This window comes from Natrix helvetica, assembly GCF_964273705.1.
Source record: "Natrix helvetica genome assembly, chromosome: 4".
NCBI classification, from domain to species: Eukaryota; Metazoa; Chordata; class Lepidosauria; order Squamata; family Natricidae; genus Natrix; species Natrix helvetica.
In genome coordinates, this window is record NC_138550.1 from 121,468,711 (window position 1) to 121,486,454 (window position 17,744).

A 17,744-nucleotide genomic window follows, 5' to 3' on the forward strand; every position below is an offset into this window, starting at 1 on the left:
CTTATTTATTTGATACATACAATATAATATATAGAAAAATAGATTTTAAAATAAAAACCTGGAAACACAGATAAGCATCGAAAACCTAGATCTGGATTTAAAAACCAGCACCCCACTTTGTGGCCACCAACTAGCCGACCTCGGTTTACGAACGCAGTCTATTTCTCACAATCATCCGCCCCAAGCCCGACCACCCCCCAAAGCGTGTCGTGGAAGCTTCCCGGGCGCTCTCATCTCCGCTCTGCTCTCAGGGGGTTTCCCCAATTGAAATGCGGGAGGAGGCGAAGAGCTTCATTCGCACCATTGCGCGTGCGGGGAGTGCAGACACAACTCGTTCGGCCTTCCCTTCAAAGGATCTGTGGCGTTCCGTAGGACCATGAGACCTACCTTTGGTCGGAGGAATGGCGGCGGCAGCGGCGGCGAGCGACCCGGAAACAACGCAAAAACAAGTAAGCAGTACTCGACTCCATGTGATAGGAAAGTGGTAGTGATAGTTCGGTTTTAGCCAAGAGGCGAGGAGTTGGCGGGGGTGGGGGTGGAGAGGCGCTCGAAGGGAATGGTCAGATTTGGGATTCTTTCCCATCTTAGAAACATCCGGCTACCAGGTGGCCACGAAGGGATCAGATATAATAATTCAAGGAAGTTCGTAAGTGGGAAGTTGAAGCAATAGGCCAGAGGTGTCCAAACTTGGCCACTTTAAGACTTGTGGACTTCAACTCCCAGAATTCCCCAACCCAGAGCTGGCTGGGGAATTCTGGGAGTTGAAGTCTACAAGTCTTAAAGTGGCCAAGTTTGGACACCCCTGCAATAGGCGCTTGCTGCCCGTGCTCTCAGGTACACTGCCTTTGAACATGGAAGTTCTATTTAGCTATATCACTGTTAGTAGTTTTCAAAACATCTATCCTTTATTAAACATAGGCAATCCGTTGAATGGATGGAATCTGTCAGTTAAAAATAAGAAGTAAGAGATATGAATAATTGACCGGAACAAAAAGTCTAATGAAAAGAAGAACTGGGATGACAATGATAGCAGTGTTCCAATAATATCTCAGGGGCTGCCATAAAGAAGAGGGAGTCAATCTATTCTTCAAAGCACCTGAGGGCAGGACAAGAAGCAATGGGTGGAAACTAATCAAGGAGAGAAGAAACTTAGAATTAATGAGAAATTTCCTGACAGTTGGAACAATTAATCAGTGGAACAACTTGCCTCCAGAAGTTGTGGATGCTCCAACACTGGAAGCTTTTAAGAGAAGATTGGATAATCATTTGTCTGAAATGGTATAGCGTTTCCTGCCTAGGCAGGGGGTTGGACTAGAAGACCTCCAAGGTCCCTTCCAACTCTGTTATTCTAATTCTAATATTTAGATTGTGCATCTATTTCCTCTGTTTTGACTTGTGGCTGAATGTTGACATTCGGATTTCAATAGTGTAGAGCAGCGATGGCAAACCTTTTTTGGCTCGTGTGCCATAAGTGGGGGAGTGCAGGGGGGTCATGTGCGGGCATGCCGCACCCATAATGCAATGCACGCCCCCCCAGTGCGCATGCGCACACTGCAGGCACGACCCCCCCCATTTTTTGCATGCTTTTTTTGCCCTTCCCAGGCTCTAGAGGCTTTATAGGAGCCTGGGGAGGGCGAAAACAGTCTCCCCCGCCCCCCGGAAGCCCTCCAGAGGCTTCAGGGACCTTCAGGAGCAGTCAAAACGAACATCCGAGCAAACCGGAAGTCCGTTCCCGAACTTCCGGTTTGCCTGTAGGGCTGGTTTTTGCGCTCCAGAGGCTTCAGGGAAGCTCATGAAGCCTCCGGAGGGACTCCGGGGGGGGGGGCTCTTTTCACCCTCTCCAGGCTCCTATAAAGCCTCTGGAGCCTCGGGAGGGCGAAAAATGGCTTTAAAAAAGGGTGAGCTCAGCTGACCCACCTGACAGGGCAGCGCCTCGCATGCCCTGACAAATGGCTCCGCGTGCCACTTTTGCATCTCATTTGGAAACCAAGGACCCAGAGTATGGAGGAAGAATGGAGAGGCCAATCAAGCACAGTAATCTCAGGGTCATTGAACCAAGTTTTGGTGCTTTTGGCAAAAGTTGTTATCATCAGAAAAGAGGACTTTGGACCACTGAGCAACAAGACTTTGGACCATTGTGCTTCATTAAGACCAGGGTCAATGCAGCTGTCTACCAGGAGATTTTGGAGCACTTCATGCTTCCTTCTGCAGACGAGCTGTATGGGGATGCTGACTTCATTTTCCAGCTGTCCACACTGCCAAAAGCAAAACCTGGTTCAACGACCGTGGGATTACTGTGCTTGATTGGCCAGCAAACTTGCCTGACCTGAACCCCATAGAGAATATATGGGGCATTGCCAAGAGAAAGAAGAGAGACATGAGACCGAACAATGCAGAAGAGCTGAAGGCCGCTATTGAAGCATCCTGGTCTTCCATAACACCTCAGCAGTGCCACAGGCTGATAGCTTCCATGCCATGCCGCATTGAGGCAGTAATTGCTGCAAAAGGGGCCCAAACCAAGTACTGAGTACATATGCATGCTTCTACTTTTCAGAGGTCTGATATTGTTCTATGTACAATCCTTGTTTTATTGATTGCATGTGATATTCTAATTTTCTGAGATGGTGGATTTGGGGTTTTCATGAGCTGTACGCCATAATCATCACAATTATGACAAATCACGGCTTGAACTATCTTGCTTTGCATGTAATGAGTCTTATCTCATATATTAGTTTCACCTTTTAAGTTGCATTACTGAAATAAATGAACTTTTGCACGATATTCTAATTTTTTGAGTTTCACTTGTATAGGTTTGAGAAACTGAAATGTTTTGAAAGAATGCTCAAAATCTGTGTTCATTATAGTCCATTATACCCCATCCTTCATTCTTTCGCAAGCTTGAAATATGAAGAAAAATGGGAGAGTGGGTCTACTAAAACCCAGAACCTTGCAGAATTGTATTGTTGTTCAAGGTCTCTCTTTTTGAAGTTCAAGGAACATGTTTACTTCATGCAACTTTCATTTCCCTTAAAATTACACAGCTTTAATAATTTGTTTCTCCAGTATTCCTATTAGTTTGATTTCTTCAACTATATCTTTCCTACTGACATGTTAGGTCAAGGCAGCTGATTTTCTTTTAGACACACACACAGACACCCCCCCCCCCCACACACTGTGGGTTTTCTCAACTCTTTGAATACATAATATAGCAATAGCACTTAGACTTATATTCCGCTTCACAGTGCTTTACAGCGGTTTACAGAGTCAGCATATTGCCCCCAACCATCTGGGTCCTCATTTTATTGATCACAGAAGGATGGAAGGCTGAGTTAATCTTGAGCTGGTGAGACTTGAACTGTCAAACTACTGGCAGCCGGCAGTCAGTAGAAGTAGCCTGCAGTATTGCATTCTAATCCCTGGCCACCACGGCTTAATATAATAAAAATGTTCTTGGACTTCAAAAAACAGTAATAGATGTCTTTGTGCTAGAATGTACAAAAATCATACACAACAGGAAGTTTAAAAAAATCACTTTGTTAAAATGTGCATATTCTTCTTACCCAGTATTTGAAACTGATAATAACATCAAATATTTAATTTCTGGCTGGATTGCTAGATCCTGTTGTAGCTGATGTTTATGTTGGGAGCTTTAGTTATATCTCTAATAAAAGCTAATTATATGTCTGAGCTTTGTCTTTTTACTCTTCAATGGCAAACACCTCAGAGTTTCTTGAGAAATATTTATTTCCATTCTCTTTCAGCTATAATTGCAAACCATTTTTTTAAAAAAACTTGCCAAGAAAACTGCAGGGATTTGTCTTAAAGAATTGGACATGACTGAACAGAAGGGGAAAAAAGTGTTCAAAGTAAAATAACTTAACTAATTATAAATAACAACATTTCACAGACCGAAGAAATTGAAGCTCTGTCAGCTATATATGGCGATGAATGGTGCACTGTTGATGAAGATGAGAAAATCTTTTGCATTAAGATTAGTGATTGCTCAGCAGAGCCAAAGTGGACTCTCAATTTGCAGGTAAGTTTATAATTATATAATTGGGACTATAGTTTGAAAGTAGACCTTATGAGAGTATAGGGTTTTTCTTTGTAGGTTTTTCTTTTTCTTTCTCTAAAACAGTTTTAATTTTGGGTACAGTTGTTACTTTTTAACAAATTCTAATAGTTTTGCAGAGAGTTGGGAAGGGGGAGAATTAAATGTCCCTTATGCTACTGGAGCACCATCTTGTTCATACTTAAAAAGTTGATGAGATCTGTTTTAGACAAAAAAAGTTGTACTTTCTTTATTGTATAGAACTGTGTAGTCTCAGACTACATCTTTCTGTGCCCTTTTATAATGTTACAGTATTTCCCAGCTATTTTTAAAAGAAGATACTATTGCTGGTTGACTGTTAAAAATCTTGCAGGTGATTCTGCCTCCTGAATATCCAACTTCAGCGCCACCTATTTATCAACTTAAGTAAGTACATGTTTTCCGGAACGATATATCATTTTAATAATAGACAACTCTTAACTGTAATCCTCCCCAAATAATTCTGTTATGTTGTAACAGAAACTGAAATATTTTCGTTTTTTAGCTTTCCTACATAGCAGCAACGCCTGTTTTATTGCCAGACATCCAATAGCTAATGCTATGTACCGCATTTTTGGAGTATAAGATGCAACTTTTCTCTCCCCAAAAGAGGGTGAAAATCTGGGGGCATCTTATACACTGAATACAGTATTTTTGGCCTCCTGAAACCCTGCCCCCTTCACAAAAATGGATGTGCAGAGGGCTTGGGAGGCCTGCAAAGTGCTCCTGGGGGCTGAGGAAGGCAAAAACAAGTGAAAAATGGGCCGCTTTTTGCTCGTTTTTGCCCCCCAGCAGCACTTTGCAGGCCTCTTAAACTCTCTCCATGCCCCATTTTTCACAAAACATGAGGCGTGCAGGGGGTTTGGGAGGTCTGCAGAATGCAAAACCTTTTTTTAAAAAGTTACCTCTTCAAAATCTTGGTGCGTCTTATATTCTGGTGTGCCTTATACTCTGAGAAATACAGTAACTTATATGTAGCTTTATTTTTCTGTTTGAGGCATTTAAAAAATAATAGCTATTTTGTTTTTTTCAATTTTTAATAATCTTATGTTTATGTTTTATGTTGTGCTAGTTTTATTTTGGTCTGTATTATTTGTTGGTTCTGTTGTTAAACTCTGCTGGCCAGTCTGTAGGTTGTGAATATGTGGTATATAAAGGAACACAATGAATGAATAAATACATTCACGTTCTTTAAAGAGTTGGGAGAAAAAGGATGCACTTATGTAGAACTGACATAGAAAAGACCTGAATAAACAGAAAGATCTTCAACCATTGTTCAAAAAATACAATGGACACATCTCTCCTCTTAGAGAGGGAACATTCCAAAATGCAGATACTAGCTGAGGAGATGTGCATCCATATCTCCAGTGTCTCATTATCGGGGATCTTGATTATCAGATTAATTTCCAGAGTTCTTGAGAAGAGAAACAGAGTTATGTGACATCCCTTATGAACTAGATTATCTGGATTAATTTCAGTCTGGAAATGGTATTGATCACTCTAGTGAATGATTGCTGGCAAGATTTAGATGGAGGATGTGTATCCTCTCCTTAACCTTTCAGTGACATTAAATATCAACCGTGATATTTTGGGGGATTGCTTGTGAGTGTTGGGGATTGGAGACATTTTAGTGCATGGCTCTTTTGTTTTCTGAGTGGGCAGTCCTAATCAGTTGTCAAATCCTTGTATAGTCCAGGGTGGGGAACTCAGGGATTTGCATTTTTTCTATTTTTACATATGTGTGAAATCGCAGGGAGAGGTCATCCAGTAATTCAGGATGTTGAATAATGAGTAGGTAATATAATGTTTATCTCTCCGACTGGGCATGCGGTGGAAGATGTGTCAAGGAGAGGCTTTGCTCAGTTTAAGCTGATGGGCTAATTTGGCTTTTCCAGGATCTGCCGATAATGGTGACAATTATGCCCATAAATCTCTTGGTTAGATTAATGCAATTCACACTTCATGGGATTGCCCTGAACACAAATTAGAAGGAATGTGGCTCTGAATGTAATTACCTGCATGGTGTTTAGAAATAATAGGTTTAGTAGAATTGTATCAATTTTGTTGGGAGTGTATTGATAGCCAGTAAGCATTCAGATGCAGTTCTGGTTACCCTTTATGGCTTGGCTGCTCATGACTTTTATTAGTAAACTATCTGATCTGGATAAATTCTGTCTGCCCAACACATTTAGACCAGAGGGGATCTTGTAGGTTCCTTCTTCCTTGAGATATGAGGTTGGTGGAAACACCAAAGCAGACTTTCTCAGTCATAACTTCCTTTCCCTGAAATAGCATACTTCCCATGGTCAGGTTGGTGTCCTCCTTACCGCCATTTTACAAAAATACTACAACAGTGTTATAGATAGGCATAGGTAATACCCTTCTACCAAGAGCCTTTGGTAGAAGGGTATTATCTGACTGCAAACAGTTGATGATGGGGCACTGACAGTTTATGCCAGAGTTTCTGAACTTCAGCAACTTCTTAAAGTTGCTGAAGTTGAGAACCACTGATTCATGATAAGGCAAGGCTAGATGTGGGAGTGTTCTTATTCTGTATTTTACTCGGTTAACACCAAACAGAAAAAAGGGCATGCATAGCCTTTAGGAGGCTTGTAGAGTGCTCCTGGGAGGTTGGGGGACAGCCCCTAGGAGCACTCTGAAAGTCTCCTAAAGGCTATGCACAGCCATTTTGGTGAAGGGGACGGGGTTCAGGAGGCAAAAAATGCTGTATTCAGTGTACAAGACACACCCAGATTTTCAACCTCTCTTTTGAGGGAAAAAGGTGCATCTTATACTCTGAAAAATACGGTAATTATTGCTTAAACATAAAGTTAAAGGTTCCCTCTCACATGCGTGCTAGTCGTTCCTGACTCTAGGGGGCGGTGCTAATCTCCATTTCAAAGCTCTGTCCAAAGATATCTCCGTGGTCATGTGGCCAACATGACTAAATGCTGAAGGTGCATGGAATGCTGTTACCTTCCCACCAAAGCTGGTTCCTATCTCTCTACTTGCATTTTTACATGCTTTCGAACTGCTAGGTTGGCAGAAGCTGGGATAAGTAACAGGAGCTCACTCCGTTACATGGCGCTAGGCATTCGAACCGCGGAAATGCTGACCTTTCTGATCGACAAGCTCAGCGTCTTAGCCACTGAGCCATCGCATCCCTCTACTTAAACATACACGCTCTCCAATTCATTGTAGAACCTAGAATGAATTGGGGAGCATATGTGTTTATGTAATAATTATATTCCATGCAATATAAATTAAAATGTTAAGCGTACATGTTTAATAATTATGTTGTAATTATAGTTATCAATAACTTGCAATTTTTATGGTACACAAATAGGATATGGTTTAGAAAATGCTATCAATAGAAATTGGTATGTTCTTTTTGTTCCAGTGCTCCTTGGATTTTACAAAAGGAATATGCTGTACTGGCAAATCATCTAGAAGAAATCTATGTGTAAGTAGTATATATTTCTATCCTGTTTAAATGTACGGTTTTAAAAATGTACAGTATATGTATTTTTAAAAATTTAAATACTCATAATTCCAGCAGGTGGCAGTACAATGCAAAAAGTATAGTAAAACAGATATGTTCCCCCAAAAAGTAAGCTACCTAAATTTTATACAGGGAGAATGGGCCTCTTTTCTTTTATGATCACAATTACTTTAAGGATAATGTTTGGGATCCAGATATCTACATGATCAAAACGGATGTCAGTTAAATTTCATACACTTTTGCAACAAAGTACTGCCTACCCCAAATTGCTTTACGCTTAATGTTTATATGGTGATAATTGCATGTAATAAAGAGACATTGTAGAAACTCTTGTGTTTGGTGCAGCACAACTGTGCCTTCTAAAGCTTCTAGTTAAACCCATGCTGAGAGATCTGAATAGACTCATTTTGGAAAGCCCCTGTGGTTGAATGACATACTGTAGGTGCTGGTTGGTGTTCCCCATTTGGATCATTACTGCATATAAAAGAGATTATCTGGGAGAAAGTTTAGACAAAACAAAATTGGAATTTTACATGAGGTCAATTTGCCAGATGCTTTGGGGGGGCCTTATTTTGTGATATTAAAATATAGGATTTTTTTGTATGCGGTTCTTATTTTTAAATTAAGAGCTTCTTGATATATCATCTGTAATTGGCTTGTTTCAGACAGAACCTTGGTGAAAGCATTCTTTATTTGTGGGTGGAGAAGATACGTGAGGTTTTGATAGAAAAATCCCAGTCATCTGAATCGGGTAATATGCGATGTGTTGCTCTTTATATTGGCTTGTAAATGAAAATAAGTAGAAGAGATTTGTGGACAAAATGAAATGTAGCAATATGAGGGGCATAATGGCAGCATAGCAAATGGGTCAAACTTTTTCACTTTGAAATGTTTGCTATCTTGCCTGTCCACTTACCTGTATTATAGTTTCTATAAATGATTTGCATAGTGTCATGTTAGTATTGACATAAGGTCATGTTTAAGTGCATGTTGTCAGTATTGCAGTGTTATATTTCAGAGAGTGAGCAGGTGAAATATGCAAGCTTTATAAAATGGATAGATAGATTGATCGAGAGACAGGCAGACAGATAGATGAAGTGTTACATATTTCAGATTTGATAGAAAACACGTAAGGGTCCGGAAAATACTACAAGCACCTGTAAATCTTTAAATATAAAAATTACATCAAGATGTATTGGGCAAAATAGCATGGAAACGGAATTTTAATATTGATTTCTTTAGAGCTCTTGCCACTGAAATACTGTAAGTAGTAACTGGCATTGATTTTTTTTTTACCAGCAGGGCCAGATAATAGAAAAATTACAGAAGAAACAAATGTGGACTATGAAGAAGAATTTGCACTGGAATATGAACTTCTTCCAGATTGTACAGCTATAACGTTGAATTTTGATCTTTCTGAAAAAAAAGGTAACATTGCTATTGCTGTCCCATTATATTTCATTTAAGCTTATATAACAATAAAGAGGAAAAGCAGCTCAAGAGATATGATAACATGAAGCCCCTATAAAGAGAATGAGATCATAACAACAGAGAAGTTGCTCTGTATTAAGACAAGTTACTGGTTCATCTAGCTTTGTAATATTAACACAGATTGCCTTGATCATTAGGTAATGAGAGTGCTTTTTTCTTCTTCTATAATGGGATGGACATGGACCTGCTACTTGTCAAACATATGCTTTACCATCGTACAAAGGTGTGACACGGCCATGCAGTTTCCTTTGGCCCCCTTCCCTATGTCCATATGTCAGATATGAATGTCTGAATTGGGGAAAGTGTTGAAATAAACACTGCTTTGGGATCTACAGCCTTGACTACATGGGATTCCAACATAGATGTGCATATGCATATACATATACTGTACATATTCATATATTGTTGCTCATATTTCCATATCTCAGATATTTGTTCAGACTGTGCTGTCCTTTGGATTTGATTTCTAGGAAATACTTCATAATGCACAGGGTTCTTAGCAAATATGTCAGTTTCTAAAATCTAGGTCCCAGTTGAAACAAGAAAGGAACAAATAACAGAATTCTAAGATGAAGGAATCTTAGTTCCTTAACCTAGTTATCTTGGTTCTTTGTAAATAGAGCAGCCAGATACTGGCGATTAGATTATATGAGCTAAGTGTGAATTTTTACTTCTACAGTCTGTTTCTTTGCATTATTCTATCTTGTTTCCTGGTTTGAGCCAAGCTATGCTTGCATTTGGCTGAAAAACAGGATTAAGGTCTTGAAAGCAATAAGCATAGAAAAGGAAAAACTTAAAGATTATGAACATGACTAGAAATCATTGTTTGTTTGTTAAGATTTAAAGAGCCCAGAGATAATATTTGTGAAGAGGACAAATATCAGGCTAGTCCGAATCATTCAAAATTCTATTTGAAATAGGTAAAAAGTTCAGTAAGCCATCCTTGCACAAAATCTGATTTTTTCAATTTTCAGATGAAGAGTTACCTCCAATTTATCATGGGACCCCAATTACAGACCGAAGAAGCACATTTCAGGCACATTTAGCATCTGTTGTATGCCTCAAACAGGTTAGTAAGGCCTGCTTTCAACCAATCATATCATTATGTTTTCCAATAGGTTATACATATGGGTTCAGCATATTCATATCCATAAATTAATTGAAATAATATCAAAGAACTGCTCGATAACTTTCTAGATTTTCAGACCTCACTATCCCATTCAGTAAATGAAAATGAAAAGTAAATGAAATGAAAAGAGTAAGTAAAAGTAAAATGAAAAGTAAATGAAATGAAAAGAGTAAGGTTCTACATTTAGGCAACAAAAATGGAATGCACAGGTACAGTATAGGTGGTACCTTGCTCAGTAGTAGTAACTGTGAAAGGGATCTTGGAGTCCTAGTGGACAACCATTTAAATATGAGCCAGCAGTGTGCAGCAGCTGCCAAAAAAGCCAACACAGTCCTAGGCTGCATAAACAGAGGGATAGAATCAAGATCACGTGAAGTGTTAATACCACTTTATAATGCCTTGGTAAGGCCACACTTGGAATACTGCATTCAGTTCTGGTCGCCACGATGTAAAAAAGATGTGGAGACTCTAGAAAGAGTGCAGAGAAGAGCAACAAAGATGATTAGGGGACTGGAGACTAAAACATATGAAGAACGGTTGCAGGAACTGGGTATGTTTAGCTTAAGAGAAAGAAGGACTAGGGGAGACATGATAGCAGTGTTCCCATATCTCAGGGGTTGCCACAAAGAAGAGGGAGTCAAACTGTTCTCCAAGGCACCTGAGGGTAGAACAAGAAGCAATGGGTGGAAACTAATCAAGGAGAGAAGCAACTTAGAACTGAGGAGAAACTTCCTGACAGTTAGAACAATTAATCAGTGGAACAGCTTGCCTCCAGAAGTTGTGAATGCCCCAACACTGGAAGTCTTTAAGAAGATGTTGGATAGCCATTTGTCTGAAACGGTATAGGGTTTCCTGCCTAGGCAGGGGGTGGACTAGAAGACCTCCAATGTCCCTTCCAACTCTACTATTGTATTATTGTATTAAATGATTAATCTAGAAATTCATATAGTGGTTATTCTGATTTCATTTTTGGGGCTCTAATGTCTGTAAACATTAGTATGTTAGCTGTTTTTCTCAGGTTGAGTGATCTTATGGGTAAGTTGTTATGAAGAAGGATTTTCTGATTATGTGGATTTGGAAATGGCCCTGCTGCTGTGGGAAAATTAGTACTATATCAATGCATTATGTTGAGTGATGAACAACTGGAAGTGAAAATAGCAATTGGGTATTTTGTTTGTAACCTATGCAAATGTGTGGGACATGTGGTATCAAGAAAGAACATCTTGGTGCATTATAAATTTAACTTACTATCTGGCAACTTACAGTATCTGCTTCTTTATAGACAGGCCCATTAGTACGTGAATGGAAAATGAATGAAAGATTTAACATAGACTGAAACAAGATCAGAATGAAGCTGGAGAAGGTTGAGACATGGATCATAAACAAGAATGATGGATAAGAAATGAGACATGAGAAAATAATTGGGATATTAAGAGGCTTAATACTACTGAAACAGCTACTAAATTCCTGGACTAACTCATGCCCAAGCAAAGGAAACCAGTTAGAAACTTCTATTATCTTATGAAAGATATCTCAAAAACAAACATTTAGACACTACATGCTAATTAGAGAATGTTATTTTGAAACAGCTCACAAACACCATGACTTTCCAGCTGCTTTTTCTACAAAACTCATCTTAGCTACATGAATGTAGCTGTCAGGCCTGGAAGCCATCTTTTGCATTGGACCTTCCGGCCTCCAAACTAAATTTAGGGAGAACCATCTTCTAACTTACATTTATGTTGCATTTGCATTGCAGAAAGCACTCTTTAATAGTAAGACATTTTTGTCTGTTCTGTAATAATAGAATTGCATTATTTCTAATGCTGGTCTAATATCTGGACTGCATCATTATCTGTTGGTATCTAAGTTAGTTTATATGGAAATTAAACTTTTATTTGGTGAGTCATAATTTTCCTGGTGTGTTTTTATTCAAAAAATTAATTTAATAATTTAATTACAAGTGTCATCTTTATCATTAGATGTTCAGAAACTTTTAAAATAGAAAGACAGGATGTAATTTTAATTAAAAGCAGTTATAATTCTTGTATTTCCTGTCATGTATAGATCCTTATATTGGCAAAATGTACAAAAATACAGTAGTCATGACAGGTAGATAATTGGGTGGGGAACCAACTATATTAATAGGCAATGTGGCAAGTTATCATTCAAAGATTTTGACAATGCTAGTTTATCTACCTCTACTATCATGTCTTTGTGACTAAAGGATTCCATAACATCTCACTTATGGTTATGCAACAGTCGCACAGATCAGAAAACAGCATGGGTGGGCAGATAAAATATATGTAGGAAGCTCCTATTCATTAGAAATGGGTGCTCCCTGGTTCTCCTCAAGTTGTTGGACCTCAGGGCCCATTATCCATAACTATTGTGATTAAGGTTTTTGTTGATTGGACTCCACCAATATCTGGAAGACACTTGGCCCTATTTGTTTTAGGAAAAGTTCCACTACATTCAAAGTTTTTCATACTGTGCTTTTCTTCATGCATGTGTCTCATGATGTTCCAATTTGTTCCTTTTTATGTGTGTGGTGGAACATTTTTGTTATATACAAATGAACCACTAGGTAATTGTCACACTGTTTGTATGGCCACATTGTCCTCCTTGGTCACTTGTCTTGGCCTTTTAACTAAGATCAAGTGTAGGAAGAGAGATATATTGAATATAAGAAGTATGAGCTATACTTCATCAGTGTTCTTCTCACTGACATAATAAGAGAACTTGCTTTGAAATAATGGAAACAACAAAAATAAATATTGAAGATGTATTTTGATGACTCTAGAGGAATGACTTTTCTCTTTTGAATTAAATGCTGTTTGCTTGCCAGACATGTTTTCTCAAGCTCAGAGCTTTAATATTGTTTTGCTTAAAGTGCTATTAATTATGCATTGTTTATTAAAACAGTTTCTTTACACAGTCTTTATTATATAGGGAAATGTAATCTCTCTGATAAGAATAATACAGTTGTTACTATATTTGAAAGGAGACAGGAAAAAGACAACTTAAAAATTACAACCTAATTATTTATTGAAATCTTTTGTGACTAATGCAGACAATTGAAACAAATGTGTTAGAGAAGACGTATTTATTACTACAAGCTAACCCATTGAATTCTGTAATTTACTAGGAAGGATGCAAGCAAAGTTAAAATATTTCAGTCCTATACATTTTGATTTCTTGGAAGAAATCAAATTTCTTAGAAGAAAGGCACTACAGTATATAGCAACTTAAGTATCACTTAATTAGTTAGCCATAGGTAGAGCAGATTTACTGATTTTTGTAAGTGTATGCTTAATTAGGCCTAAATCTAGATCCAATCCAACAATCTGAAGTATGCATGTTGAATACCAAAGATCACATACTGATTTCTGTAAATCAGCTAATTTAATTACTGCTGTTTCATGTTTATCTTCAAGGACTATATGAGTTTCTATAAATTGGGTAGTGTTTTTTGTGGCATCTGTTGAGAATTGATTTGTTTTGATGACAATATTGGTAATATTATTTTCTACCATTTAATGTGGAATCTGAAAGCTGCTCTATTTTCTATTTATATTATCACCATCAATTTGTCTCTTGTTTTTACATCTCTTTCCACAATTTTTGTTCTGTACTTTTTGCCTGCTTGATTTCTTTATTTTATCCATAATGCTTTTTTAATATAATAATAAATGCCTTGCATCCTAAATTCCTACTCAATTCAGTTAAGGCAAAAAGCTACTTCTCAGCATTTGCCATCTCCCTGTTGTCTATTGTATCATCTGTTCCTAAGGATTTACCAAATCTAGAAGCAGAGTTCCCTAAAGGAGTAATTCTGTGATCTCTTTTCTATTGCAGAGAAGGAAGTTAGAATTCAAATTTATGTTTCTGCCCCAATTGTCAGTGAAGACTGATTCTCAAAACGGCTAGAAAGTACAGTCTATTAAAGAGAAAGAGAGTTTGTTGGCTAAAATATGCATTCTTCAATCAAAGTTGCACTTAATTGTATTCAAATATACAAGACTTAAGCATCAATAAGGAGTTTAAGTGAAGCATATAAATCCTAATTAGTGTTTGCAACTTTATTTTTCTTCCAAGGTGAAAAATATTCTTGCTGAATTGTACAAAAATAAGAAAATAGCCAGTGCAACTCACAACATATATGCTTACAGGTGAGTAGCTAAGGTGTGATAGTAATTACTGCAAAATAATGAGGAGGATAAATATCTACCAATTAATGTTCTGTCTCTTGGATCTATATGTTCAGACCTAGTAGAATTGCATGTGATTATTCAGGTATTATGGGGGCGGGGTGGTGGTTATTATTTTATTATTTTTATTTCTTTTATACGGTGTTTTTATACCCTTGTAAGCTGCCTAGAGTCGCCATGTGTGCGTAGGCAGCAATATAAATTTTCTAAACAAATAAATATTCATGGATTTTAGAGAATTTTATAAAAGCAGTAGCTTGATATGTAAGCAAATGTAATATGATACAGAATCAGACACATATTTCCATTGTGATCTAGTATTGTTTTTATTTTAAGGATATACTGTGAAGACAAGCAGACATTTTTACAAGATTGTGAAGATGATGGTGAAACAGCAGCCGGGGGTCGTCTTCTCCATCTTATGCAGGTGAAAGGAATCAATTGGTAACAAGATATTTTTCATTCTTTGTAGCCAGAACATTATGATCAGGAGATTCGTAGCCATAGCATTATAATCAGACAAACTTTTGTTAATGGATACATCCTATTTGAAAGTATTATTTGTTATTTAGAATATTTTGACCAATGATGAAGTGGTGAAAATGCAGACAAGAGATCAATAATATTTGATATATTGAATCAAAATATTACTAATTTCCACAATCATAAAGTGGCAATTGGTGTTTTAAGTTTTCCGTCTTTTCTCTAACTTTTTCTTGCCTATGATTCATATCACCCCTGGGCAGGATGAATAATTTTAGAATGAACTAATATCCAGCTTTTCCAATAATTTCTTTGTGGGCTATAAATCTATCATCATATGAGCCGTGGTGGCACAGTGGTTAAAATGTAGTACTGTGGGCTACTTCTGCTGATTGCCACTTTCCTGCAATTTGGTAGTTCGATTCTCATCGGCTCAAGGTTGGCTCAGCCTTCCACTCTTCAAAGGTCGGTAAAATGAGGACCCAGATAGTTGGGGGCAATATGCTGACTGTAAACCACTTAGAGAGGGCTGTAAAGCATTGTAAAGCAGAATATAAGTCTAAGTGCTATTGCTATCCAAAACAAAAATGTAGGTTACATTACCTGAAAAAACTTAGATTGGAAAGGCAATGCTAAAGTCCATGGCGAATATGTAAGATCTAGGTTTGCTTTGCCTTGCCTTGGAAGAGTATGTAAAATATAAATGAAGCATCTAGTCATCTTTTTCAGTTGTTGCTGATGGTCTGACAGGATAAACAGGCGTTTAAAGTTACAGGAAAGATCATTGAACTTATCAGCTTCCTCCTTTTTTCTCCTATTAAAAAGCTCTGCTTTCGGAAGCTTTTGTTTAAAACCAGTGGTTAAATTCATTTTTTTTACAACCAGTTCTGTGGACGTGGCTTGGTGGGCATGGCAGGGGAAGGATACTGCAAAATCTCAATTCCCACCTCACTCTGGGACCAGCCAGCGGTAGCATTTGCTGGTTCTCAAAATTTCGGCTACCGGTTCTCCAGAACCAGTCAGAACCTGCTGGATTTCACCCCTGTTTAAAACTAATATCAAATTTGCATGGTGTCTGAAAATGGATACCTGGTAAAACTGATTTAATGGCATCAACCACAGCTATGAAGATGGCTTGCTTCAGTCATGGAGTTGATGCTGCAAAAGTATGATTTTCTACAAAGATACTTTGCAGGTAGTATGTGTTGAGCTGACAATTAAGAAATGCTTGTATGCAACAAAGTGAATCAGATGGTTGTAAATCATCTTCGAAATATTAATATATATGCAATTTTTAAAACTATAGATCCTGAATGTCCACAATGTTTTGGTAGTGGTGTCCCGCTGGTATGGCGGTATCCTTCTAGGACCAGATCGTTTCAAACACATCAACAACTGTGCCAGAAATATACTTGTGGAGCAGAATTACACTAATATATCTGTAAGTTTTAAGTAAAATATCTGTAACATTTGTTTCCTTCTGATATGTTCCTTTTGGTATGAGCAAGGGTAGAGCTGAAATGCATGCTTAACATCAGTGACAATGAATGCTATCTACAATAGTATCCTGTAAGTGAATTTATCAAAGGGTTTTTTATTTAAGAAAAAAAAATGAAAACTTCCTTGTACGTTTTTCTCATTTAAACAATTATAAACCTTTTATTACTTTTATAACCAATGATTATCCAACACAAATAATTTTAAATAATTTATATGTGTAAAACTTTCCCCAAAGCGTTTATGAAATAGGGATAAAGTAAGTGTAATAGAATATTAATTTTAGGTAATTAACTCTGACTATATGCTAGCAGTGTTCAGAAAAGAATGTGATCTGTGTAAAATGCTAACAATTAATTAGGTATGTTCATCTGTTTTTTTAATAATTTATTTCTCTAGCAAAATTCATCTAAGCCTCTTGGAAAGAACAAAAGAATGAGAAAAGACAAGAAGAAAGCCGAACATTGATGTATTTTGCAGAATTACATAGCAATATTTCATCTTTTGACTGTCACCACTTGGTGACTCTATATGACTTAATATTCTAAACCTTTTGTTCCAAAAGTGTGAAAACACTTGGCAGTAATAAAAAACATTTTTCTTCGTAAGAAAATCCAGTAATTACAGCAGTAGCACGAGGCCCAGAAAACACCTTCAATTTGTTCACTGTTTCAGCTGCTGAAAAATTAAAGTCTTTCAATATAAAAGCTTCCCTTTGAATTTAGTCTTTGTTAAAAAAATAAATAAATGAGAAAGACAGAATTTCACAATCTTCTCTTTGTCCTTCTGGGGTAAATATTTTAATAATGTACGGTAGGAAGAATTTGTTGTACCAAGCAATCTTGAATGGCTTTGATAACCTTCTCTTACGCCCAAGTGTCAATTTTACTTCATGCAGCAATTTCAGATCTGTCTTTTCCTATTGCTTGATTGTGGCACAAACTTTAAGGAAGATATACAGTAGATCTGAGAATTGATTGTACAGGTTTTCACCAAATTTCATCAGGTTATTGAAATCTCATTCCTACAAAGGCTGGCTGTTGAGGGGGCGGCTGGATGCTCCTGGATTATATAAAACAGGTACATAATTATCTCCTGACGTTAATTCAATATCACTTTAAGCAAGGCCAAGACGTAGGATATAAGACATTTTGTTCCCTGCTTTGGTAAACTTAAGAGGTTTACTTTTGAAATAGAATTATGAAAGAATGAATGTAATGCATTTCAGATGTTGAGAGTATCATTTCCTAAATGATGATAGCTTTTCTTATTCATCATAATTTTCATAGTGATAATGGTATTAGATTGTCCACATGTAAGAGAACCTAAAGTACTTGACAA

General features: G+C 37.4%; 1 protein-coding gene across 3 annotated transcripts; it reads left to right on the top strand.

Moving 5' to 3' along the window:
* Positions 1-311: 311 nt before the first annotated feature.
* Positions 312-17,238, top strand: IMPACT (impact RWD domain protein). 3 transcript variants are annotated; one of them, XM_081953061.1, is made up of 11 exons: positions 312-449; positions 3,908-4,036; positions 4,425-4,477; positions 7,491-7,553; positions 8,258-8,343; positions 8,895-9,020; positions 10,058-10,152; positions 14,311-14,384; positions 14,760-14,850; positions 16,213-16,347; positions 16,803-17,238. In XM_081953061.1, exons 1-11 carry the CDS (start codon positions 402-404, stop codon positions 16,869-16,871), a joined length of 969 nt encoding a protein of 322 aa, XP_081809187.1. In that variant the 5' UTR covers positions 312-401; the 3' UTR covers positions 16,872-17,238. The 3 variants fall into 3 exon arrangements, with proteins under 3 accessions (XP_081809187.1, XP_081809186.1, XP_081809188.1); XM_081953060.1 differs by having other exon boundaries at positions 8,892-9,020; positions 16,803-17,234; XM_081953062.1 differs by lacking the exon at positions 16,803-17,238 and having other exon boundaries at positions 8,892-9,020; positions 14,760-14,867.
* The last annotated feature ends 506 nt before the right edge of the window (positions 17,239-17,744 follow it).